The sequence below is a fragment of the Dama dama genome, chromosome 33 (assembly GCF_033118175.1).
Source record: "Dama dama isolate Ldn47 chromosome 33, ASM3311817v1, whole genome shotgun sequence".
In the NCBI taxonomy this organism is placed as follows: Eukaryota; Metazoa; Chordata; class Mammalia; order Artiodactyla; family Cervidae; genus Dama; species Dama dama.
In genome coordinates, this window is record NC_083713.1 from 11,216,755 (window position 1) to 11,243,012 (window position 26,258).

Consider the following 26,258-nt stretch of genomic DNA (forward strand, 5'->3'; position numbering starts at 1 on the left):
ATGTAACTTACAGGTTCACCAGGTTTTCCGTTTTCTCCTGGAGGACCACTTGTTCCAGGCAAGCCCTATAAAGAATCATATTTGTATTGTATAATCACATCAAAGGTTGATTATAGGAAAGCTTCTCTTAAGTAAGGATGTTTCTGCAGAGTATTCAAAAAATGGTTCTAGCAGTCTTTTTAGGTGTAGAAAATTTTTAGCCCTCAAAATCCTGTAACAGAGGGGATATTCAACCTTAGAAACCTATGTTCATCTCCCTCTATTCTTTCTGTTGTTGTGTATAAAAATGAATTATGATTAGATGAATTTAGCCAGATACATTTATATTACAATAAAAGTAAATATAAGCATATTGAATTATGTGAACTTCAAAGTAGAAGTCAGATGCACACATTTTAAGCTTAAGATGAATTATCTTTCAGTGTCACAAAAAAATTGAAGTGTTGATTAATTTAACAAGTATAGCTATCAAAGGTAGTTACAGATAAGAATAGGGGCCCAATGACATTTAATTAACAATTTCTTACTTGTAATCCTTGTGGACCAGGGGGTCCTGTGTCTCCTTTGTCACCAGAAGGCCCCTATGTAAAAAAATACAATGAGATGCTTCACTATAAAATATCCTTTCGTATTTAGTCCACATATTTTTCATCTCATCAGGCCAATTGCTTAATTTGAAAATCAATGGTATGAAGGAAGGCAGAGTCTGGCTTGTGGAAGTGGTGTAAGGAAGACATATACAGCACAAACGTTACTCAGTGTCAGTATTTAGCTAGCTGATTAAATAAACAATCTTCATAATTTTTTTGGCGAACTATAACAATACAGTGTCAGAGACTGTATAATTCCCAAAGTCTTCCCTCAGGCCCACTCCCATCCACTTCCATTTCCAATTCATGTGAGGAAACTTACAGTAGGTCCTGGAGGACCCTGAGGTCCGGTCTCACCATTCTTTCCAGCAGGACCCTAAAAAAAAGCAGTTATGGAAGCGGAGATAAAGAAAACAGAAGTCGTAGGGTTGGAGAGAAATGCCTCTAATACAACAGGCGTCCTCAACCTCCAGGAGGATGACCTGAAGTGGAGCTTATCTAATGATAATAGAAATAAAGTGCACGATAAATTCAATGTGTTTGAATCATCCCCAAACTATCCCCTCTCCCTCAGTCTTAGGGAAAAATTGTCTTCCATGAAACTGGTCCCTGGGGCCAAAAAGCTTGGGGAGCACTGTCAGAGGACTGGAAATGAGTGGATAAATGCTACATACCTGAGGGCCTGGACCTCCAGGGCCACCTCGTTCTCCATTTTTTCCAGGAGCACCCTAAAGAAGTAGCCAGTATTTACTAAATCTCAAAAGGAAATTACTCATTATCGTGTTCTCTCATGTTTTTGATCTACCCCCTACTAACACACGTATATAACCCCAACTGAAAACTCCTTTCTAGACTAGGCTTCTGTAAGTGTTCTGCTCTTTGCCTGGAACTCTGGAAAAAATACCTTAGCTCCCTTCTCACACGGTAGAGGGAAGCTTCTTTTTCATATACTCTTCTGTGTTTTGAAGTGGAAATCAATTTGGGGCGATCTGCACCCCCATATGGAAAATAAAAGGACTTCCATCAACTATTTATTGAAGAAATGAAGGGAGGAACTCACATCATTTCCTTTAGGACCAGGGAAACCCATGACGCCAGGCTGACCCCGAGGACCAGGTGAACCTGGAGGACCGGGTCGACCCGTTTCTCCTTGGCTTCCCTAATAAGAAAAAATTATATTAACATAAATTTCAAAAGATCAGATAAAATATGCAATGTACATACTAAAGCTATACAATATACATGAAGGCTAGTCCAAATTGTGCATTTAATCACTCTCTGGACTTGTAAAATGAGATGTTGAAAATGTACTTACAGGAGGCCCTGGTTTCCCATCACTGCCTGGTCCTCCGGGGCTACCGGGAATACCCTAAATTGAAAAATTCAGTCAGTCAGCTGATTTAACAATGATAATTGGAAAAAAAAAAACACTAAAAAATCTATGTATAAAATTTTGAGATTTCCACTGACATATGTAGCCTCATATTTACACATTTTTCTGTCTTTAAATATCTTACTGAAGCATTCTATTTTATGTTCTTCAATCTATACCAGCTTAAATTTTTGTAAAATAATTTTGTTTCATTTGAGCCTACAAAACATAGTGTCTGACTTAAGTTATTTTTGAACGCTCTTCATTTGCTTCTCCTCTTACTAAATGATAGTGTCGATCAAACAAGTGTTTCTGTTTACCCTCAATCCTGGACCTCCAGGGAGGCCATCTCGGCCAGGTTCTCCAGCAACTCCTCTGGGCCCCGCGGGACCTGGGCCACCACGATCCCCAGGAGGACCCTATGTAGTGAAAAAAAAAACAACATGTATGTAAAAGTGCCTTCGTTGACCTAGACATTGATGGTACTGGGGTTGCAGCTAGAGAATTTCTTTTGGCCCCTTCAAGAGAGATGGGACATTGCCGACATGCTCAGTGTAAAGTACATTATCTATTAGCTTGGGTAATATTATAAGGTAACTTTGATGAACATCACATGCTGAAGGAATTGATATTTAGTGGGCTTAGCAATATATCTCGGTGCATATAAAATCAAATATCTTTGATGTCATGAAATCCAATTTATATTGCACTTCAGAGTTTTCAAAGAACTTTCAGGCACTTTAATTTATTCTTGCAATGATATTGAGATAAATAATTCCTAGTTGAAAGATAAGTTAAAGAGTTCTCACAGAGGTTGAGTAACATTAGTTGCAAAGCTAGGAGAATGGCTGAACAGGAGCTGGAATCATTGTTTTACATTTGGAATTATTATTTTTAATTCCAATATATTTCTTTCAGATATTTAGGTTTTAATTAATGGGACACTGTTTAGAAGAATATATCTATATATAGCACAAGCATTTCTGAAAATTGAAACTGATGTTCTTTTTTTTTTTTGAAACTAATGTTCTGTACCTTTTCTCCTGGAAGGCCATTTGCTCCAGCTGGTCCTCGGAATCCAGGCACACCCTGAAAATAGTGAAAGGCAAATATTTAACTCCAAAACGTGAAAACTTTTTCATAATTCTCATAGTATGAGATGTTTCAAAATAATCGTTGGGATTGAGTACTACTCAGATTAAGAACAAACACAATTGCCTCACCATGAAGGTGAAGTTCTATGATTGTTTTCCTTTTCCATGCCCATGGGAGACATACCCTTTCTCCTGCAGCTCCAGGAAGTCCATTTGCACCAGGTTCTCCAGGAGAACCATCTTTGCCATCTTCACCCTTAGGTCCTGGGATACCTGGAGAACCAGCTTCTCCCTGTGAAATGACAGAAATAATGACTGAACTTCAAGCACTTTTTTTTTTTTACCTGCTTAGTTCTTAACTACGTTCTATATTTCTAAGAAATAACTGAATCTGTTGAGGCAATACTTACACGTTCCCCACGTGGTCCTGGATCTCCTTTGGCTCCATTCTTACCGGGTTCACCCTAAATGGAACATAATTGTGGCTTAATAAACAGGGAGAATAGACTAACAAAATCATCACCAGTCACAGCTGATTCAATTACAAAAACAATGAAATCAATATAAATTCAATGAACAAGAACAAAGAGCCTGTTACTTTTATTGTGAGAAATAAGCCACACCTCTCAGACAATGAAGGAAAACAAACCACTTACTGCAGCACCTCGTTGCCCGGGAGCACCATTGGTACCAGGTGGCCCCGGAGGACCGCGGGCTCCTAACAGCCCAGGAGCTCCAGGAATGCCAGCAGGGCCCTAGAAACAACCCAAGGACATTCACATGAGCCAGACTTGAATTTTCTTTTCTCAATAACCAACTTACATGTATGATCATGCTCAACGCAAAGGAAGCCAGGAATGTGACCGTGAGTGAGATGAGGGTGAGTTGTGGGGACATCTTACCATTTCACCTTTGCCACCAGGACTACCATTACTCCCAGGAGGCCCCTAGAGGGGGAAAGAGCATATTCATAATAATGTCAACAGTGCACCTACATTTGAAGTCACTTATATAAACTGTAAAATAAATTTGCTGATGGGTATTGTGCTTTATTGGGGCAGGAAATGAAGACCCTCTCCAGTATTCTTGCCTGGAGAATCCCATGGACATCAGCGCCTGGTGGGCTACAGTCCATGGGGTCACAAAGAGTTGGACATGACTGAAGTGACTTAGCACACACACATGTTGTGCTTTATAGAGATTGGGTGATTCCTCCAACTATAGGACAACACATAAAAAGTAGCAAAAAATGATCATTATCTGAATAAATTAAAGATAATATGCACTTGGACTAAATTATTAAGTAAGTACATAAAGAGAAGAGGTTTTATTTTGGTCTTGTTTTCTTCTCTGAGTGTTTCTGATTGTTGATTAGTTTGGGGAATAGTCTTCAGAGTATCAGATAGCTATTCACCCTCTACTTCATTCGGTGTCATATAACCACAACATTCATAAATTCTAGAAAAGCACAGACCTCAAAAATTAATTTCAGTACAATCAAATCAGTATCTATCTTAGTAGAGGTATTGCAGAGCACTAAGCAACATTTTTTTTTTTTTCAAAAAAGTAACTTTAATTGATAGCAACATTAAAATATATGCTTTCATGAAATAAAGTGTAGCGACACTCTTCCTCTCAGTAGTTTTTGGTACTTACAGGGGGACCTGGAGCACCAGCATGTCCCTGAGGTCCAGGTTCTCCTCTTTGTCCAGGGGGGCCACTTGAACCAGGAGATCCTGCAGGTCCAACTTCACCCTAAGAGATAAAAACCTTAGTAGTCAGTCTCCCTTTCCACCTCTAATCTCCTAGCTAGTTTATTATTCAGTCCTGCTTAAATCCATCTTTCAAAGGCTGGAGTAGTATGAAAATTAAAGTGAGGTGTCATTAATCAGAAAGGCAGAGAAAAATCATAACTGTGTATGTAACTGTGTTATCTCTGTTCACAGAAAGAGATTGGGAAGAAAGAAAAGACATCAAAAGAGATCAGAATCCTGAAAGCCAGGGATAACATCCCCTTTGGAGTCAAGGACAGGGCTTCAAACATCCATATAAATCAAATAAATCCACTTGACTATTAAAAAACCATTTTCAAGAAGCAATCCAATGATTTTCTGAAGTCTTCAAGATATATTTTACCTTCTTCTACGGAAATACATGATTACCTTAGCACCAGGGGAACCAGGGAATCCTGCAGTTCCAGGGGGGCCAGGGGGACCCTAAAAAATGAAAAAAAAAATCAAGATCTCTTAAGTAAAGGAAAACTCATACCGCTGGTAAATAATGAATGGGTACATACACAATACAGAGGAAAACTGTACAGATAAAAACAGTATTATCAGCAGAGATGACCATTATGTAGAGAAACAATATGGCAGAATAAAATGAAAATTTCAATCCCCCATTCCCCACCATTTATGCCATGAATTCTGTGACTTTGTATAGGTTGCTTAGCCTTGAAATATCATTTGTAAAATAGAGATAACATTATTATCTATCTTTGCAAGACTCTTTTAATTGTCCCAAATCCAATATTAGCCCTTAACTAACATTGTTAAGCACCATACAGATGTTAGCAACTGGCCAAGTATAATAAGGAGTATCAGAATTTTGTTTATGGACTTAGAGTTTTTAGATTAACTGTTTCTAGATTTTGTTTATGGGATTAGTGTCAGTTTGAATCAGATATTCATGAACAATGTTGAGTTTTAGGTTTACAATCCATATTATTTCAATATTCCACAATCCCATAATCTTTCATTACACTGAGCATATCACGGTTCAACAAAAAGTTACTTACCGGTTGTCCATCACTTCCTCGTGCTCCATCATTACCTCGAGCCCCCTAAAAAGAGAACTTGGTCTCAAACATCTTCATCTTTCTGAAAGGCTGCTCACAAGTGAAGTGATATTTTAACTAAAAGTCTGACGTAACTGAGTTGACTTTTCCTCTAGTGTATTAAAATCTGCTTAATGATATACTTTTAAAGGCAAATTGTTAAAAATTCTGATATGTACAGCAGTGATCTGATGTAGAAAGATTGGATTCTGTGTTTTAAGAACCGAATGCAAGTTAACACATTAAAAAATCCTCACCAGATAATAACTATAAAAAGCTTATTTGTTTGCTTATAATTATTGCTAATTATGGAGGTGACTTTAAATGCAACTTTATAAAAAACTTTTTGCAGATTGTCACAGCCTGAAAACTGACTGAGATGCTGATCCGTGACTCGGATTGCAATTGTGTAATGGCAGTAGGAATACTCACTGCGGCTCCAGGAAGTCCTGGCCGTCCTCTCTCACCAGGAGCTCCTCTTGGACCCTAGAGGATAAAATTAAAAGTGTGATCTTACTTTCAACTAGACATGTGTAAAAATGGCTGGGGAAGCAGTGAGGCAAGTTCTGCATTAGATGGAAGTTAATGGTACAGTTGAAGATTGTATGATAGGAAACATAATTACCATGGGTCCAGGAGCTCCATTTTCACCTGGAAGGCCATTTTCCCCCTAGAAACATGTAAAATATGTCACCATTTTGTATAACAGGAAAAAAATTTATAATTTTTTCAACATAGTATATTATAAAAAACATATGGAACTGAAGAAAAAGATTATATTAAGCAATATAAAATTTTGTAGCAATCTTATATACTGTAAACCTCAATTTTTGCATTTTAAAAACTTGAAGACTAGACAGAAGAAGTCAACGTGCTACTTGGGGATACTTAGTCATTTCTAATCTAGACAGTTTAAGTTATCAGCTTTCATGGAAGCTTTAATAGAACATCTCAGTTATATTTCACTATTACTTAGCTCCTAAAATGCAAAACTCAGGCGGGTTTTAGAAAAACCCAAACCCTAAAATATAAACCTTAAATATAGCTATAACGTTTAAATAAATTTATTTATCAAAATGTGAGTTTGTTGTGATTTACCTTTAATCCAGGAGCACCAGTTTCGCCTTTTTCTCCATTTCGTCCATCAAAGCCCTATGATATATATAAAAGTAGTAAAAGTATTAAGACCTGTTAACAATTCAGAATAGTTAAAAACTTTACATTAAATTTTTATAGCTAGCTTTAGCACATAGCACTCGTTTCAACACTGACATAAATGATTTAAAACGCTGTTAAGTGCACTGAAGACCTGGAACATTGATTTTACAGTAAAAAAATGTGATCTAATTAGAAAGTACGATTTAGTCCAGTTAGGAAGTTGCCTTAACTCTACAGTAGCAAATATCTGTGTCATAAATTTTACTTCTATGAAGTTGATAGATTTTTCATCTAGTTGTTTGACTCTACCTAATGTTTTGCATAGAATAAAGTCATTTGATTTGATCTGTAAATCATATTGACTAAGTCAAGAATAGTTGTCAATAATTTATTTTACTCTTTTCTGACAGTGGTGATGAGAAACTTATTCTTTTACAAATATCTTCCATGTACTTAAATTCAGCTTTACTGCTTTATGTAAAATAAGTAGTTGATAGATTCAGAAAATGAAAAAAAAAAAAACCACCCAAACAACTAGTTGGAATCAGTCATTTTTGGCACACACTCAATTGTGCAATAAAGTTGGCTAGGTAAATAAACATAGCCAAATGGAACAATGTAAGAGTTAATTTAGAAACTGTACTTACTCTATGTCCTTTCATACCAGGGAATCCAGGCATACCAGCTGGGCCTTTCATGCCCTAAAAAAAAGGAATAAAAAAGATATTAATGAACTTTCAAGTAGACTCACAATCCACTAGTAAAATGCCTTCTATTTTAAAATATAATTTAATCATACAATTTCAACTTAAGACCATTGTGATTACTCCAACTAATTCATTCTATACTAAAGACTTACAGGAGGGCCAGGCAATCCTCGCTCTCCAGGTCGTCCGGGTCTTCCTGATTCCCCCTAGGTGGAGAAAAAAAGAATATATGAGAGCTTGTGTAAGAGAAAACTCACTGTAGCCAGTTAGTGAACTGATTACTTTGTATTTCTCTCTCTGAGGATTCATGAACAGGGTTAGGCTAAACATATGGTTGTGAGAAAAGCTTCCTCAGCAAGAGGAATGAGGCGTGTTTCTTCCACCTTGACATAAACTCATTAAAAATTCAGGCATCACTCCAAGCAAATATTATGACCAACTCTCAATCCAGTGGGAAGAATTTGCCATTGGAAATTAAATGGAAAAAGAGAAGAGAATAATACTAATGGTGTTTTTTAAGTTTTCGAGTTCATAAAGTATTGATACCAATTTCTTTATTACAAGAGACAGAGAGAAGAAACATCTCTAGTTAAGTGATGTATTCATTGGATGAGGGGTTTTGTTAGTTTTGAATTTTAAAAATGGTATATATACCTATACAAATAGAGCATAGACATTCAGAGATTAACCTGAACTTAAATGTTATTAAGATATCAACAAATTTTGGAATAAGCTTTTTCTTTGAGATTCTAGAACATGGGATATATTATTTATAATACTGTATCCCCATGCATTGAGTTGTACTGTATCCCCATTTATTTCTTAAAAACTTACATCTTTTCCAGCAGGGCCAGATGGACCTATAGCACCAGGAGGTCCTGGAGGACCCTGAAAAAAGGAAATAAAAGACAAATTTATCTGTAGATTTTTCTGTTATAATCAATTTATTATTATAATTAGGTGTATTCCTAGAAAAAAAATCGTTAGAAAATACTCTCAATGTGTCTCATTATGAAAATGAAACCTTGACTTAATAGGTTATCTATAGTAAATCTAATTATTACTGTTTATTAAACTTATTTTTAATGAAAATGAAAAGTACCATGTATCAGTGTTTTATATATATATATATGTATGTATGTATATATATATATAATACATATATAACACATTGTATATATATATAACCCAAATACACTTCTACATTTTTTGAGATATTGAACTTTTAAATATATAGGTATTTTGAAATATTAATTTAAACTAACTTCATCTTACTTACACAGCATATTTTCTTGGTGGACTTTTATAATATGCTTATTTCAACAAAATTAAGTTTAAAAATTATATTTCGAAAGAGTAGACATGCAGGTGAATTGAGTTGCATTAGGAAAATTAATCTATATTTAACAGAAAGAGGATTTGTATTCATACTAGGAAATGGACTGCTATAGTGACTATTTAGCTAATAAATTCTTAGATTAAAATAGTGTCTCTAAGATATCGAAATGACTGAGTCCAAGAGATCTTTGGAACCAGTTCAACAATCATAAAAGTACAGTTTATTATTTTAAATAAATTTGATAAATATTTTGCAGGTTATGCTTTTGAATATAAAGATGGTTTCTATCTAAAGCAGTCAATTTATTAAGTATAGATATAAATGTTACTTACTGCAGGACCAGCTTGCCCAGGTTCACCAGGGGGACCTTGGTATCCTGGAGAGCCCTAATAGATAGAATAATATGTAAATATTTTTAAATTAACTTAATTTCATATGATTCATTTACATCTCGAAGATAGTATGAAATCAGAATTTGTGAATGAAGTCAGTGAATTTTATTCCAGTTCATAAAGATGGAAACCAAAAATTTTCAGGTCAGAATAGTCCATTTATTCCATTTTACACACTTAATTCTATTGAAACTGCATTGTTTCAGACTTGAAGCCATATGACATGCAAATTAAAAATGTGATTTAATTTTACCAAGGTTTTAAGTGCTAATAGTTGTTGGTGGAAAGGAGCTAAGCATGAAATTCCATCTTTGAAGGAATGATAGTTTCTTGGTTGCTACTACTGTACTTAACTGGGATTATGTCTGCTGGAATGGCAAAATTACAGCAAGATCTATATTAACTTGATTCGTATAATATTCATGGAAAATAAATCACCACTAATGGCTATACTTACAGGGGCACCAGGATGACCAGATGTGCCAGGGGGTCCTGGTGGGCCAGGAGGACCCTGTAACATAGATTAGAAGGATAAATACAAAACAAATGCTTCTGAAATACACTTTATCTAGGCATCAGAGATGCCTCTGTTTGGAATGATACTGACATCTTTAAAAATGAGAACAATGTACCTCATTATGCAGTAACTATTCATAGATATAATTAATTTTATTAATGTTAAATGAAAATCTCATCACAAAAACTTCACTTTAAATGAAATTCTCTCAGAGTCAATAAAAATTATAGGCAAATGTTATAAAACATTGACCTGAGTTCTCCAAAAGGGGCATTCCAAATCTGGAAAAACTACATAAAATGCTATGAGAATCTCGGCAACATTAAGATGATGCTAGAGCTGGTGAAGAAGAACACTTTTGCCTGGCAGCCCAACTCAATGTGGAAAAATATTAATCTGCACACTATAAACACAAGTTTCTAAAAATAATGATGTCAATCAGCCCAGTATCATTGAGCTGTGTTGATATGAAGATTTAGATGTGTATGTAAGACTCACTGTATCTGGGGCAATAATAAACTATAATTATAAATGATTTGTCATTGTTCAGAAATACAGATTAAATGAAAAATCTTGGTTTTGTAGCATACTTAATACTGATAATAAATTTAGAAAATCAGTTCTTAAATTTTATCTTGTAATTAAAATAATAAGTATTCAATTTTTTTAGCTTTTTTTGTTTGCTTGCTTTTTAGTAAAAACAGTATGTCTAACTGAAAAATAGGATTCATAATGTGAATGTAGCTGAGAAACGCGAGATACTGACATTTACATGGTTAATGCAATTATCATTCTGGTTTTAAAAGATACAAAAAATAAAGATAAAATAAAACCCAGGCTCTAAAACTTTAAAATTCTCTTTTTACTTTTTACCTACTAAGCGTCTTTCTGTAATTTATCATTTAGATCTAATAGCTGAAGTTTTATACTTTCTAGTTTTAGAAGTTTTAGAAATATGGGGTCCAACAATCTGGGCAGCAATCTTACATGATCCCTGGCAATCCAGCTCCATGTCTCATTCACACAGACTTATGTTTCTGGCAGTAAAATGATTACCTTCCCTGGTGCTGTTCCTTCTAAGAGCTGTTCTTCAAAAATGATCATTTACACGAGACACATGCATCAAGCATGAATGCCCAGGTTTCAATGCTCTTTTGCTATTTTCTTCTACCAAAACTCTAGGTCATTTACATTGAAGAAAATCGTTTGGGTACAATGTGAATTGCTATCCCTTACAGTAGATGAACTTAAAGACTTGATAAATTCTGGAAACATTTGTATTTGATTTCAGGATTTGAGGTGAGATGAATTGTGATAATGGATTTTTATCCTGTGGATTGTCATCCAGATAGCAGCATTTAAATAATGAATGGACATTAAAAGAAGAAAAGTGGAAGCAAAAAACAACAAAATTTGGTTACAATTGGGAAATAGAGTGTAAGATCTAAGCATGAAGGCAGGTGTATACAGAAGGAAGGAGTGGCAAACAGGTGTGAAATGAGTCAGTGAAGGAAAAAATGAATTCGGATAGAGGGATCAAGGTAAACCTACCGTTTTCTTTCCCAGCCTTAACAAAAATAAGCTATTTTGTACAATTCTGCTGTAATATCGTGTTACTAGAAGAACAACCATTCAAGGGTTAACAGAATGGAAGGCTAAATAATTCTCAGAAATGCTGACAAACACTTGTACTTACAGCTGGGCCAGGATAGCCTGCGATTCCTCCTCCTGCTACTCCAGCCTTGACATCATATGCCTCGTACTGTGGAGAATAGTTCTGCAGCAAAGAGACCAGATAGACAAGATCGTGTTGCGATACAGATCATAGTTCTTTTCAAAAGCATTTAGTAGAAATGCATGCACCATCTATTCATTGATAGAAATTTTTCTGCATGCCAGAGAGTATAGGCATGGTTTAATTATCTTGCTAATTCGCCCTGTAACTTTAGGTATTAAATGTCCTACAGAAATACTTGTCTATGCAATGCAACATTTTTTCAACTAACTGTAAGCAATTTGTTTCTAAATAATTTGTTTTTATATGCTTTTACCAAGCATTATCATTTCTAAGTGATATCCACAGCTTTGGAAACATAGGATCATAGATTAAGGCTGAAAGAGCCTTGAGATCAAATAATCTGACTCTCATTTTGAGCAGAAAAAATGAAGATGTCAACTCACTTGTCCAAAAATTACTGATACAAGTGAAATTTTTATATCCAGTTTTTGGTTAATGCCTAACAGATTCACCAAAAAATAGACATCCCCATAGAAAACAAGCCCAAGAATAATGGAAAGGTTTATATTTTTACTGGATTGTTTTGGATATTATTTTATTTTGAATTCTTGGCCTAGCAATGGATTCTGTTTGTCAGTATGATAAGAATAAGCTAGACTCTATCCTTTGCCTCCTGTTGAATTGATTTTTTTAAATCTTTTTTTTCCTAACCCACAGTGATTTGTGTATGTGTTTTCTAATTCTTCCTAATTCCACGCAGCAGAAACATTGTATTATTTATTTATTTGTGTACATGCAGAGTTACATGTAGAGTTTACATGCAGAGTTAGTGGGTTGCCATGATTTTCCAGAGGAGCAGGATATGCTCTGAAGCCTGGACAAGAGTAGTTGCATAGTCTTGTATAATCCTTTTGACCTCGTCATTAAGGAGTGTTCATAACTCCTCAATTGCTTTTTGTACAGACTTTCAGAGGCTTTACCATGAGGATTATAAGGGGAACAAGGCACAGTTGCAGCGCTTCCTAAATTCGCAGGGTTAATTCTTTGGGTAGTTGATTGCTCATTTCTCAAACATAGTGCATATATTATATTGCTTGCTGAGAAGTTGGGAAATTGTGTAAAGATATAGTAGCAATGGCATGAGAATTATGGAGAAAGTGAATGTATTTGTAAAACAGAACCGTGCCTAGCACAAACATAAGCACTAAATAATAATTTGTGAAATACATAAGATCAGAGAATAGATATAGGGATGCCACAGAAGTGAGATGTAATATGGACTAGAGAAGAGAAAATGAAGCAGATAGTTTTAAATGGGTGATCTTTTAGTCCCAGAATGTATTACCTGGCTACCAGTAGGACATGATTCACAGATTCCGGGAGGGCCGGGAGAACCTGGGGAACCTGGCAGTCCTGGAACACCAGGATCACCATTTCTCCCAGGAATACCAGGAGGACCCTAAAAAAAATAGAGATAAAAATAAAGAAAACACTGAAAATTCTTAGTGATTTAGAATCATTATCAAATTGTAGATTCTGTGCTTTATAAGAAATCAATATATGTGATATGTTTTCTTGGGAATCTATACATTTTTAAACAAATGATGTAAATCATTTCAGTGTAATTTATTCCTTTGTATATTGACCTCTATTTTATTTTTCAAACTGATAATAGGAGTGAAGACATTAGACAAAGTTTGGGAGATCAAACGCTTACATGCACAGTTATGGATTCTCAGTTTGAGATATCCTATGTTATTATTTAAGTATGTGGTACTAAAGGAAATGTATAAATGATAAAAGTTCAAATATGGAAAGGTTATTAGAAGGAAAAAAAAAACTCATCAAGGAACTAATTTCCTTTCATTGTTTACTTACTGGATCTCCCTTGGGGCCTTGAGGTCCTTGACCGTTAGGAGGGCGAGTGGGCTAATAAATGGAAAAGATATAGATTAAGCACAGGAAAAACTTTTCCATGAAATATGTCCCAATTTCTTAGCCTAAATCATATCTAACCCCTGGTTTTAAATAGGAAGGTTCACCTTTTACTGGTAATGCCCATTTGACTGTTTGCCAGATATTACCTTCATTTCCTTTCTGGCTCCTATGACATAGGAACTACTCATGTGTTTAAACAAGAATCATGAATATATACAGATTTTCTTTAAACTCACAGCTGTTGGAGGCTGTGGGCAAACTGCACAACATTCTCCAAACGGGATTTCAGGGTTAGGACAGTCTAATTCCTGGTCGTCACATATTATGTCATCACAGAGAACGGATCCTGAGTCGCAGACGCATATTTGGCACGGTTCTGGTTTCCAAACATCTCTATCTGCATAGGCCTGACCGAGATGGGAGCATCCTCCGTCAACAGCTGGAAAATGAGAGAGATGGTGTGATATTTCACATTAAAAAAAATCCAGAAGTTAAACTTCAAGAGTATTATGTTCTCCCTACATAATTTGCTAAGTAGTCTTAATTAATTATGAAGTAATAATTAAAATACCAAATCTGTTTATTAACATCAAACTAGCACACCAAGATAAAACTGCCTTAAGGCCAGTAGATATTTTAATTTTGCTTGTAGTAAGAATTTACCACGAGTGGAAATCCCACACTCACTTAAGCATTTACATTTATTTATTAATTGTGCAATTGAAAAGAAGTTTTTCTAATTGCTATTCTTTGCTTTAGCTATAGATGGAAGCATTAAACTATAAAGATGGTTCTGTCACTAACTCTGAAGACTTTCTGGATTTTATTAACCTAGTTGAGAAATTCAGGGGAAAACTGAGCTACTCTTGGCCACGTAAAACTCTTCCAGATTCCTGGGAAAACCTTAAGAAGTCTCACTGCATGTATTGACTATCACTGCTAGCTCTGTTGGGCATTAGTAGGTCAACATGATATGCTACAATATATTATATATCCCATATGGATGTAAAGTGGTCTCCAAATCACTAAAATTTTTTTAAACAAACATTGGCAAGGAATATGTTAAAATACTAGGGAGAAATATGAATCATGACCATGTGTATTTGTGGCTTAAAATGGTCAAAAATTCGCTTTGACCAAAATTTTAGACTTGTTTCCTAATTATATGTAGGGTACTGAAATTTCAGTGGCTATTAACAATGAGTTGGCTTAAGGGTTGCCAAACTAAAACCTGGTCTCAATTTTTAAAGCAGTGGCTCTGAATTGTGGTTGAATACAACTTTAGTTCTTGAGGGCTACTATGATAACTTGCCAGTAACTGAATAAATAAATTAGAAGTTACTAAACATCTGCAAAAATTTTTGCAAACGAATCATATACTTGTTCAGTATTTGTGTTTTTGTGAAACAGTGAAATTTTATTTTCTCAGAGCCATAAGCTTTAAAATGCCTGCTGAAAGAGGCCTGCTTGGGAGATAGCAAGTAGTCTGAGTACACTTTTTGGTGCCTTATGGCCTAAAAGCCTTTGGGAGAGTCCTAGACTTTTCTTTCTGGATACTACATACAGACATGAAGCAAACCTTTCCAAGTTCCTATTTTTGTACCCTCTCCAGACCTGAATTAATGTTAAATGTAAGGTTGGCCAAAATATTCGTTTGGGTTTTTCCCATGAGATGTTATGGAAAAACCTGAATGAACTTTTTGACCAACCCAATGTTTTGGGTTTAGAGGTTTAACTGACTCAGTAAAAATTTAGAAAAAAAAGTAGAATTTTAAAAACTATGGACTGTGCAGGATCCCTCTATTCCTCATTTCCATCTATGTGTGTACATCCAACCTGAATGATCTTGTGCTACACCTTTGATGGATTCAAGAGGTTTAAAAGCCCATTCTTACATGTTATAATTACCCTATGTGGTTTACAGCTAATAAAAGAAAGCATGATTTTTTTTTTTCATTGCAATTTTAAGTAGGCAAGAAAGAATCTGTTTATTTTTAAAAGTTATTTTAGTTTCTCCTCCATGTTTGAAACAGATGAGAACATTGGAAAGAAATATTGTCTCGGCTTTAAAGGAGCATTCCTTTATACTTTGAGAGCATAAAAGCTGAATGCCAGAATGCTTACCTAATGTGAATGAAGTAGGCCTATCGAAATGGTGTTTTGAAAGACATGCTTAATAGAAGTGCAATCTTTTTTCCTATTATTTTATGAACAGTAAGGATCCAGACATTAAACTTTTTCTCTAAGGAGAACTGGCATCTTATACTCAGGAACTAAGTTCACTGGTTTTCAGAAAAGGTCCGAAAGTTTTGATGAGACGAAAGACTGTTTAATAAAATTGCATGAAATTCACGCTTCAATGTTTACAGTGGCTCCCTTTTCTTAAATGAATTATTTAAATTAGCATTATAGGAAGTATTTCAACAGATTTGTTTTAGTTCAAGATTTTTCTCATTAATAACATGGCTCTTAGGCTTCTTAGCATCTTTGAAAATATCACTAGTGTACAGAATATTGGCTACAGGTAGCAATGTTGTATTGCGTGTTTGAAATTTGCTAAAAGAGTAGATTTTAAGTGTTTTTACCACACACACACACACAAAGGAAACTATGTGAGATGCTGGATGTATTAGTTGACTTGATTGTGGTGATCATTTTACATTGTGTATATATATCAACTCATCATGTTGTAACCTTGAAAGTGAAAGTTGCTCAATCATGTCTGACTCTTCGCGACCCCATGGACTATACAATATCATGAAATTCTCCAGGCCAGAATACTGGAGTGGGTAACCTATCCTTTCTTCAGGGGATCTTCCCAATCTAGGGATTGAACCCAGGTCTCCTGAATTGCAGGCAGATTCTTTACCAGCTGAGCCACAAGGGAAGCCCAAGAATACTGGAGCCGGTAGCCTATCCCTTCTCCAGAGGATCTTCCCGACCCAGGAATTGAACAGGGGCCTCCTGCATTGCAAGCGGATTCTTTATCAACTGAGCTATCAGCGAAGCACACCTTAAATATATATAATTTTATTTGTCATTTACACTTCAATAAAACTAGGAGAGAAAAAAAGACACCATCAGTTTATACTAAAATTTTTTTAGCTCTTTGCCTTTGAGTCAAGAATATCTTTCTGTATTTAACATAGGGCCTGTGTTATAAAAATTAGCTGCTGGATACTGATGATATATTAAAGACAAATGAAGATGACAGAGCTAGGGTCAAGTATCTCGTATTTTTAATATCTTCTCTTCCTATGTTTATAATCTGCCTTAAAATTAACATAAAAATTTTCCCTTATGTATTCATACTCCTATGTTTGTGTCTCATTGGAGGTATCATCAAACCTAGAAACACAGCATTCTCCATTCCCTCTGCAAACCATTAAACAGATGAGCATAATATTGATATTTAAATTTGTAAATGAATTTGTTAGAACTGGGGTTAAGCCCAATGTTACATAAGTGGAAATTATTTAGTTTTTTGTTTTCAAATTTTATTTGAAGTCATACCTGTGTGTTACGCTTTTTATAACATAAAGGTCTCAATATAAAGATTGAGTTAATTTGGCGTACTTTTTAAAACCTATTATTTGTTCTTAATAAAATAAGAAAGTTGGAATGGTTGAAAAGTAAGGATTAATGCACTTGTTTATTGCCATAATTTATCTCTCATCCATTTGAAAGAAATTTGGCTCTCCTGAAGTCAGTTCCTATAGAAACTTGCAGCCGAATGTCAGACTTTACTGTTCTAGCTCAGTCACCCTTGTTGAAAGAACAGAGAATTTTATGCAGTTCCCTTTAACTTTTTGTTTTGTGTATGACCAAACATGGTTGGCAGTATGTTCTCTTAGAAGCTATACCTCTTACACAGATGTCTCGCAATCCTCAGTTTTAGGACCATAGCCTAGCTGTTCATGAGAAAATCATGCCACAGTCAAGGAAAAAAAATGTTTTGTTTTTAAAAGGAATAAAACGCTCTAGTTAGCCACTGGCAGTGTTTAGAAATAAAAAATGAAATTCAGAAACAATAGTAATCTCATATTATTCCCTTCTTTTCTCGATATCTCAATTCAGAGAAGCTTTGATGACAAGAAATGTTACATACTTTTGCAAATATGTTAAAGAAAAGGCAAATAATCTAATTTTTACTGTTGGACAAATAGTAGATTTCCCAATTCCCTCCTTTATTGTTACTGCTTAAACTAAGCCTCTCCCTTCCAATGTGTAACTAATTTTAAACCCCATCTCTCATGTCACTTCCTGTTTCTGAGTACAAAAAGCAGTCCTGAAATCAATTCTTTGTGGTCACACAACAATGCATTAGACTAAATCATCATCTAAGTTATAAAACAAAATGAAACTAGTCTATGACATAATCCATTCCTTGCCTCTTTAATTTTCTAGCTCTTTGTTTTGGAACTTCAGAGAAAAATAAAATCGAGTAACATATTTTCAGATGTTCTTGAAAGTTTTCGTTTTGTTGTTTTGGTTTTCGTTCTTCATGTTAATTTATGCTGATTTGATAAAATTTTACTCTTGTGACTAAACTATAATATATTGTAAGTTATCTTTAATTCTAGCTTTGGAGTAAAAATTATATGCCTTGAAGCATCCAATCAAATTGTTAATTTAGCTTGAGTGGCAAGTTTAGTTTTTTTTCCTCTTCCCTTCTTACTGAATCTTTCTCAGAGAAAAGGTGTTCTTTAATCTGAAAATCTGAAAATAACAGATGTGATAAGCAAATTATCATAACATTTTCCTGTTACTGTAGAAAGCTGAATATTTTGTAAGTGTGAACAAAAGGAGTTCATACAGTTTTCAACTGAAATATATTTGGCTTTTAAATGATACTAATGTTTGGAAAACACACATTTTTATTAAATATGTTCTGGCTGCTTATTATTAATCAGAATATGTTAAAATATGTTAGATGAGTTAACAAAAAGGACTGAAGGAAATCTCTGTAGACCTATGTAGATGGATAATTTCAATTTTAAAATGGTTTTTGCATGGACAAGGTAGAGTCTTCTTGTTCTTATCCCCTACAAAAAAACCAAAGACCAAGAAATTTTATGAATCATTTCTAGATGTTTTCTGGTTTTATTCTTTATAGATATATGATTTTTATGTCTCCAATTAGAAATTTCCTTTAAGATTTTTGTCCTGTGAAAAATAAAAATAATTAAAGAATTAGAATTAAAAGTATCATTTATCTAACAATCAGCCATTGCATTATAATATAACCTGATTAGTGACAAATTATAAGAATACTGAAGAAAATAGAGTCTACTTGTGTAGTTACAGTTGGCAAACATCTTTAAATTTTATGTCTGATAACCAAAATGCTATTCTTACTTTCGTTATCACTGAATTATGAAGTACTTTAATTTCACCTTCCTTACAGTAATTTTATTTTCCAGTGTTAGTAAAACTTATACTAGGCAGAGTTTGTGTCTGTCTTTCCTGTGTGGCAGGCACTGTTCTAAATGTGTTGCATATGTATCCTACTTAATTTTCCCACTGGCCTGGTGAGGTGGGTCCCATCACAATACTCATTTTATAGGTAGGGAAGCTGAGATACACAGACAGGAAGTGATATGCTAAGAGGTAAAGCTAAGATTCGAACCTAGGAAAGGTATCTCTAAATTTAATATTCTTAGTTACTACTTTCTATTCCTTTCTGTAGTTTCAAGGGCAGGATAGGCTCTGTCCTATTATAATTTCTAAGTCCAGCAAACTTGAAATCAGAATGTAAAAAAGCAGGGTTTTCTTTTCTATTTTTTTAAAGGAATAACATTTTCCTACAGAAAAATCTTTTCAATCTGGCCTCAACACAGAAGATAACATCTGGAATTGAATTCTGTTGTTTATTTTCTTCTGAACTTATGAAAAAGAGTTTAATCTCCAAGACCACCCTAATGACATCCAGACCACCAACAGGATTAACTGGCACTGGGAATTCAGCATATGTTTTACTAGATACAGAAAACCAGGATCCTGTCTGTAGCAACAACAATGAACAGATAAGGCTTATGCATTCATGCAGAAAAATATATATATTTAGGATGTCTAAGATTGAGTGGCAGAACATATAGTAACTAAATGAGTCATATTAATGAACTTCTAACTTCATTAAGAGATTCCGTTCTGAATGTGGACATATATGAACATATCAGGCAGCTCCAGAGAGTTTCTCTGATTTTAATTAACTTGAGAAACAGTTCCTGTTTGCTCTCCTCCAAACCAAATATTATAGAAAACAAAGTTTTGAAAAAATAAGTGCCATTTTGCTGAAACAATAATTTCTTAATCTGACTTTTCAAAGCAAATATAACTTTTAATAGGTTCTGGATCCTTTATCTTCAATTTTTACATCTTCGGGGAACACTAAGTTTTGCACTCTTCTTTGAACTTTTCATTTTTTTTCACTAAGATTACATTTTAACGGCAGTTCTTGACCTCAGTCATGGAAAATACAAGGGTTGTATTAGTTAATCTGAAAGGAATCCATTTCTGCTGTGTTTTCATTAGGCGCAGACAGAAATTCTAGTGGTTAATGTAACTTCCCAAACTGCAGTTAACAAATGATTTGTGTAAGACTTGCTATCTCGTTTTTTCCGTTGTCATCGTGACATGAAACAGGCCAAGTTTCCCGTTTGAAAACTCTAGTGTTACACCACACCATCCCTCTCCTTTCTATTTTTTTCTTTTCAATGTGGAAAACAACAGCACTGCACTTTTTTCTAAGGAAAACTGTTTTACAAGAAACAGCCCTCTGAGACGTTTCCAGAAAGTTATTGTAGACCTGGAAATTTTACAAATGTTCTGCATGTCCAGCAAAAGCAATAACATCTTTCATCTCTAAAACTTTAACTCTTAAGCAATCCACTTTAATCACTTCAAGGTGGTGATATCATTTGATGTTCCAAAATGAAGGAACTGAGCTGCATAATCTTTGGACCTCTGCGCCAGCCATCCACAGGGGAAACGAAACTGTGGGGTTTCAGTAGATGGCGCTCTTCTCCCTGAGTGACTACGCAAAAGTCTTGCCTGCAACTCTGAAGATGTGCAACAGGGACTTTCGTGAGGGCTTCTAATTTCAACTCTACTCCTGGAAAACTCACATCCAACTGTTCTTGATTTTTTATAATGAGCCTGTAGATAAGACATCAACCCAAGAAGCTGAATTAAGAAAAAGCACATAACCACAGTCTTTCTTTCTTTACCAGAATTGTTTCCGTGGCTTTGCTCATTTCTCTTATAATAGAGATGTTTAATTTCAGAATTTAATCAGAATCTGTTTACTTATAGGCATTTAGGTCATCTGATGATGAATACTCCAGAGATGGGAAGAAAATGCAAGGTATCATGAATGAAAAACACAAAATTTTGTACCAGTACTTTATTTACTTGAAATTTATATTTTTACAGAACTGAGATAATTTCTGGTTAAATTATAAAGGAGTCTCCTATTTAAAAAGTAGATTTAACAATTCAAAGTGTTAAACAGACAAATTATCTTTTTTTTTTTTACCTTAGAAGTGCATTAACTCATATGTTTTCTAGGACAATATACAAGTTTTTAGTATCTCCTATGAACGACAGTTAAAAAACAAGAAAATTAAGATACCCTGGATTAAATGTTTGTTTTGTATCCTCTAATTACCTAAGATTTAACAGAATTTTTGTCCTAGTCTTAACCCCTAGATATTTCCTAGTTGTGGAATCTTAGCTAAAGCACTGAATCTATGTTACATGACTGACCTAAATATATATGCTATATTTATGTGACCAAGTATGTATTCTTTCCTTTTAAAAGTACAATTGTTTCTAGTGATTTTATGCTATATTTTTTCAGTAGTTTGGCATGTTTCATTTTAAGGACAACACAAACCAGAAAACTTGAACGAGCTTGATCAGTTACAAATCCCCTCTTAAAACATAATGGAAGGGAGGTGGGAGGGGGGGGATTGGGATGGGGAATACGTGTAACTCTATGGCTGATTCATATCAATGTATGACAAAACCCAAAAAAATAAAAAAAAATTAAAAAAAAAAAACCACAATGGAAATAAGCATAACAGAAAATAGACTCTCATAACCTGTGGTAAAGAACTGATTCTCTGAGTCCATTTACAGTGGACTTTAATTCTAAAACAATTAAATGCCCACAATTCATTATCACAGTGGAATTATCAGAGTAACAAAATAGAAGCTGAAACATTAGAACACTTTTAATTAAAATAAAAGTTTGTCTCCCTACCCTAATAAAACAATATAAGTAATAATTGTTAATCCTTTTATTTACCAACTAATAAGCTATAATTAAAATACTTATGTCAAATATTCTAAAAAAATCAGAAACTTTACAAATATTCACAAAATAGTTATATGTTATATGTGTAAAGTTATATACTGAATTTTGAATATGGCCATAACATTCAAGTCCATTTCCTAAGTCTTTGAATATTATTACCATGTGTTTGTGTGTGAGTATGTGTGCTTGACAATATTTTATCAGTAACATACCTATTTTCTTAGCAAAGTAGTATTGAATATTTAAAATTCACAAGTAATATTTTAAAATATCATTATAAAGTTATGGAATACAGCTGTGTAAAATTTATGTTGGCATTAGTATGCAAATGGTAACTGTCTGTCAGCCACTAGGTGGCGAGTCTTTGTATCAATACTTAAAACTTGGCATGTTTATAAACTACAGGAAATATAAAACAGATCACATTTCTCCATTGGTTCAAAAAACATGTGAATTAAATAGAACTTTCACAGATTTGTAAAAAGACCAAAATTTTGTGAGGACCTGTTTTATGTTCCAGAAAATTCGTGTTAGTAGACTAGAAGTTAGTGTTCATTAGAGCTGTTCTGTTTCTATCTGGTATTCTCAGGACATTTATAAGAAATCCATACCCCAGAACTATATATGACTATTCTCAATGTGTTGGACATTCAACCACCTCCTATAACTTTCCTATAGCTAATCTATCAGAAAGATTTTTTTAAAACTTGTAATAAAAATAAGATATACTATTTTAAAATAATTTTTTCATGACAAACAAAAACAGTAAGCTGAACAAAATCTTTTTCAACTTTTTTAAGCCTAAAAGCAAAATTTCATGGCTATTTACTATATTTTGAAACTAAAGGGAAAATGAAAAGAACTTATGTGATACAAAGATACTGTAGAACACTTTTTAAATACTTTTTCCCCTCTAAAGTCAGAATGAGAAGGAAAATAGCCATAATGATTATAAAAGATTGTAACCACCAAGCAACCACAAATATTTTGTTACTCTTTTGAATTAAATGCAAAAGTTTTGTAGTCTTTCCAGTAAATGAGAACTCTGTGATTTCCCCACCCCACCCCCCCCAGGAAATTAGGATAATTTAAGAATTTTTAGAAAAGTAAAAGATTTTATTGAGGTGGGGATGTGGTAGAAGTCATTTGGTATTTTAGCCAAGGACTGGGAGTTGTGACATCTGGGAGGATAGCATGTGGAGGGAGAGAGAGGGGGGAGGAAAGAGAGTTGAGAATTAAGGGAAGGAAAGGCAGAGGAGACAGAAGGAAGGAAGAGAGAAAGAAGATGGAGCACATGGAGGACACTTGGGGATGAGGGAGAGAGTGACAGAGAAAGAGGAGAGGGAACAGGAGACATGGGCTTGCCTGGGAAGGGGGTGCGGTGATGAGAGAAGGAAAGACAAGGGGGAGGAGGTCGAAAGAGGCCAAAAGGGGCGGAGAGAAAAGAAGGTGGAGAAAGGAAGGGAGAAAAGGAAAAAGGAGGAGAAGAAATAAAGGGAACAAAGAATATGGATATTTCTTTTCTTTTGTGACCATGGGGCTGAATATAACTGAAGCGAGACCAGAGACCATTGGGTGTGTCCCCTTACTTGCATACACAACCTGTGAGGACATTAAAGACATGATACTAAAAATGAAAAGCTGTTTGCAGACACATGTTCACCAAAGCAATAGGTTTAAATGTAAACTTTTTTATTGTGTGTGTGTAGAAATGTAGATGTAAAGGCTTCTTCTAGCATCTTCAAATTTAGCACTTAAAGATTTATTTCTATGAAAATTTTAATTCTAATATGTCAGATATTTTCATGACTCTGAGAAACATATAAATTAAAAGACATGTTTTCACACAATGAAATAATGAACCAAACATAGTTTCGAGGAAATTAGAACATGAAAATCACTGCTTGCATTTATTAGAAAATAGAGCAAATCAACTTTTTAGGTCAAACAACACTAGTATCTTTACCTTGTTTTCACGAAAGTCAAACATTCCTATTGAAAATATTTTCATAAATCTTCTCGCATATTAACATAAAAGCAGTTAAAATGTAGAACATGCAAAAACACTAGACCCTTAACAATAAAGTATTAGCAAATACATGTTAATCAACTGTGTAAGTGCTTGAAACCGAAAAAAAAAAAATAGAAATGATGAAACTTCTTTGCAGTTTGAAGCTGTTTAAAGAATGCTGAAGATACTATTGCTATTTACAGAAATATATTCAGTGATTCTAGTAATATATAGTATTTCCCTTTATACTTAAAGCATGCTATTTTTGAATTACCTCATCTTACTGAGTAAACAGTTCTTAATACAGTATCCTGACAAAGAACCCAGCATACAAAGGAGAGCATAAAAGTATTACAAGAGACCAATAACTTCCAGATTGCTTAGGGAAGCATTCCAAGATGTTAACAATCCAGGAGGGGAACTTTTTAAAGCCATTTAAAGAGTTTCCAGTGCCCTTAACATGAAAACAAGCTAGTACAAGAACATCTTTATCTTCAAGGACCGGAGAACTTTTAAATACAGAAATGACAATATTCTCTTTAAGCAAATATAAAAGGCACCATCCTGGTCAGTTCTACATTTCACAGCTGGGAGCTGACAGACAAAATTAGCATTTATGAGAGAGAGTTCCCCTTTCTACCTTTTTGTAAGGAGAAGGAAAGACAAAAACCCCATGAAGTTTCTTGAAAGCAGTACCTACTCACCTTCCTGCTGTGCCAAAATAACAGTGGGATGAAGCAGAGCGAAAAGTAACCAGGTCCCCTTTTGCACAAAGCTCATCATGTCTAAATATCAGACATGAGACTCTTTGTGCAAAAAGGAGAAAAGAAAAGCAGGTCAGAGTAGCACCATCAGTTGTTCCCTGCCCTTCAGCACCGGGCCCGTCATAAAACTCAGCCACTGAGATTCCTGTGCTTTGGCCTTAAATAGGAAAAAGTTTGGCTTCCCTCACTTTCCAGCCCCTTTCTGAAATATGAGAGCAGCACCCATCCCCTTAGCAGTAAAAGAAATGATTAATATGCCTTTTTCCCTTATGGAAGACACAACCCACAAAGAAAAATGGCACATCTGGAGTTTGTGTGCATCTGAGTATGTATATGTTTGTTACATATTTTAGTCATATGTATATTTGCATAACTTAAAATATACATCAAAATGCTCTGCCTTGAGTTTTAATAAAATAATTACATGTGTGTATTTTTAAATAACCCCTTATTAACAGCTGCATAATTTTGAGAAATTGCCTGATGCCCATTTTTTGAGCATGTCTAATTTGCAACCCTGATCTTCCTAGAAGATATTTATATTGGGATTTTGCCAGAATCCCCCCTAACTCAATTTAAATAGGGAACTGCAAAAGATTAACTGGAAGAAAAACCTCTGTTTTTCCCTTTCATTCATCCACCCACTCTGAGTCCTGGAAATTCAGTTTTAGGTAAATGTCAAAAGACTATGTATCTAAGGTATGTTTGAATGGCACCTGAAAAGTTAGATGCTTATCTAGAGCTGTTTCTATTTCTCACAAATTTCTTTAGCCAGCCAAAGAGGGATTCCTTGTGAGATTTCAAATTTTATGCTGTTTGTAAAAGCTGAAATGGATTTTTCTAGAGGAAAATTTAGCCTTTCATGTCTTGACTGTGTAAGAAACAGAAAGAGAAAGAGCTTGTCATGTGAAATATCAAAATAGTACCAGAAGTTCTCATTTTATCTGGATTGGTATAAATATTAGTATAAATATTTCCAAATTTGGATTTCCATGTGTCTAATTTCCAGACCACATTAAGATAGCTTTTCAATGTATTTATTTCTGGATGTGGGGAGTAATTTCTGGGTTGTATTTGAAAGAAGGGCAAATACCATTTATAGGTCTTTGATAAATCTTTGCAAGAATAATGTGCTTATCTACAGTACCAAGTTATTTCTAGCAATCAAGATATTTCTTTATAACCTAATCATCAGCCCTTCATTTATCTCTATATTCTGGATGAGCTACTTAATTGTTATCATGATCATCTGCATTTATTTTATTTTTGCCATGTCAACTTAACCATGCCATCTCCATGCATGAATGTGCACATAAAATTTTCCCCACCTCACAGCAATTCATGGAAGTTACTCCTCTAATGCCTAGTTCAAAACTTTTCTCCATTAAACTTGTTTTCATCTTCTTTCTCTTTCTGCCAATTCATATTACTCAGTTTTTGCTTGATTCACATGTTATCTGTAGAATCCCAGGTTTCATCCAT

At 34.5% G+C, this 26,258-nt stretch overlaps 1 protein-coding gene across 1 annotated transcript in view; it reads right to left on the reverse strand.

The window, feature by feature from the left end:
- Nucleotides 1-24,918, reverse strand: part of COL3A1 (collagen type III alpha 1 chain) — a 39,763-nt gene extending 14,845 nt beyond the window's left edge. Inside the window, exons 1-28 of the mRNA XM_061135309.1 lie at nucleotides 24,717-24,918; nucleotides 13,918-14,120; nucleotides 13,622-13,672; nucleotides 13,089-13,202; nucleotides 11,702-11,782; nucleotides 9,946-9,999; nucleotides 9,429-9,482; nucleotides 8,592-8,645; nucleotides 7,910-7,963; nucleotides 7,698-7,751; nucleotides 6,991-7,044; nucleotides 6,518-6,562; nucleotides 6,325-6,378; nucleotides 5,854-5,898; nucleotides 5,219-5,272; nucleotides 4,713-4,811; nucleotides 3,959-4,003; nucleotides 3,713-3,811; nucleotides 3,467-3,520; nucleotides 3,241-3,348; nucleotides 2,998-3,051; nucleotides 2,283-2,381; nucleotides 1,906-1,959; nucleotides 1,651-1,749; nucleotides 1,265-1,318; nucleotides 913-966; nucleotides 528-581; nucleotides 12-65 (exon numbers count right to left, since the gene is read on the reverse strand). Of these exons, the coding sequence (XP_060991292.1) occupies nucleotides 12-65; nucleotides 528-581; nucleotides 913-966; nucleotides 1,265-1,318; nucleotides 1,651-1,749; nucleotides 1,906-1,959; nucleotides 2,283-2,381; nucleotides 2,998-3,051; nucleotides 3,241-3,348; nucleotides 3,467-3,520; nucleotides 3,713-3,811; nucleotides 3,959-4,003; nucleotides 4,713-4,811; nucleotides 5,219-5,272; nucleotides 5,854-5,898; nucleotides 6,325-6,378; nucleotides 6,518-6,562; nucleotides 6,991-7,044; nucleotides 7,698-7,751; nucleotides 7,910-7,963; nucleotides 8,592-8,645; nucleotides 9,429-9,482; nucleotides 9,946-9,999; nucleotides 11,702-11,782; nucleotides 13,089-13,202; nucleotides 13,622-13,672; nucleotides 13,918-14,120; nucleotides 24,717-24,795 (1,977 nt within the window). The 5' untranslated portion in view covers nucleotides 24,796-24,918. The remainder of the gene's footprint in view (nucleotides 1-11; nucleotides 66-527; nucleotides 582-912; nucleotides 967-1,264; nucleotides 1,319-1,650; nucleotides 1,750-1,905; nucleotides 1,960-2,282; nucleotides 2,382-2,997; nucleotides 3,052-3,240; nucleotides 3,349-3,466; nucleotides 3,521-3,712; nucleotides 3,812-3,958; nucleotides 4,004-4,712; nucleotides 4,812-5,218; nucleotides 5,273-5,853; nucleotides 5,899-6,324; nucleotides 6,379-6,517; nucleotides 6,563-6,990; nucleotides 7,045-7,697; nucleotides 7,752-7,909; nucleotides 7,964-8,591; nucleotides 8,646-9,428; nucleotides 9,483-9,945; nucleotides 10,000-11,701; nucleotides 11,783-13,088; nucleotides 13,203-13,621; nucleotides 13,673-13,917; nucleotides 14,121-24,716) is intronic.
- Nucleotides 24,919-26,258: the final 1,340 nt, after the last annotated feature.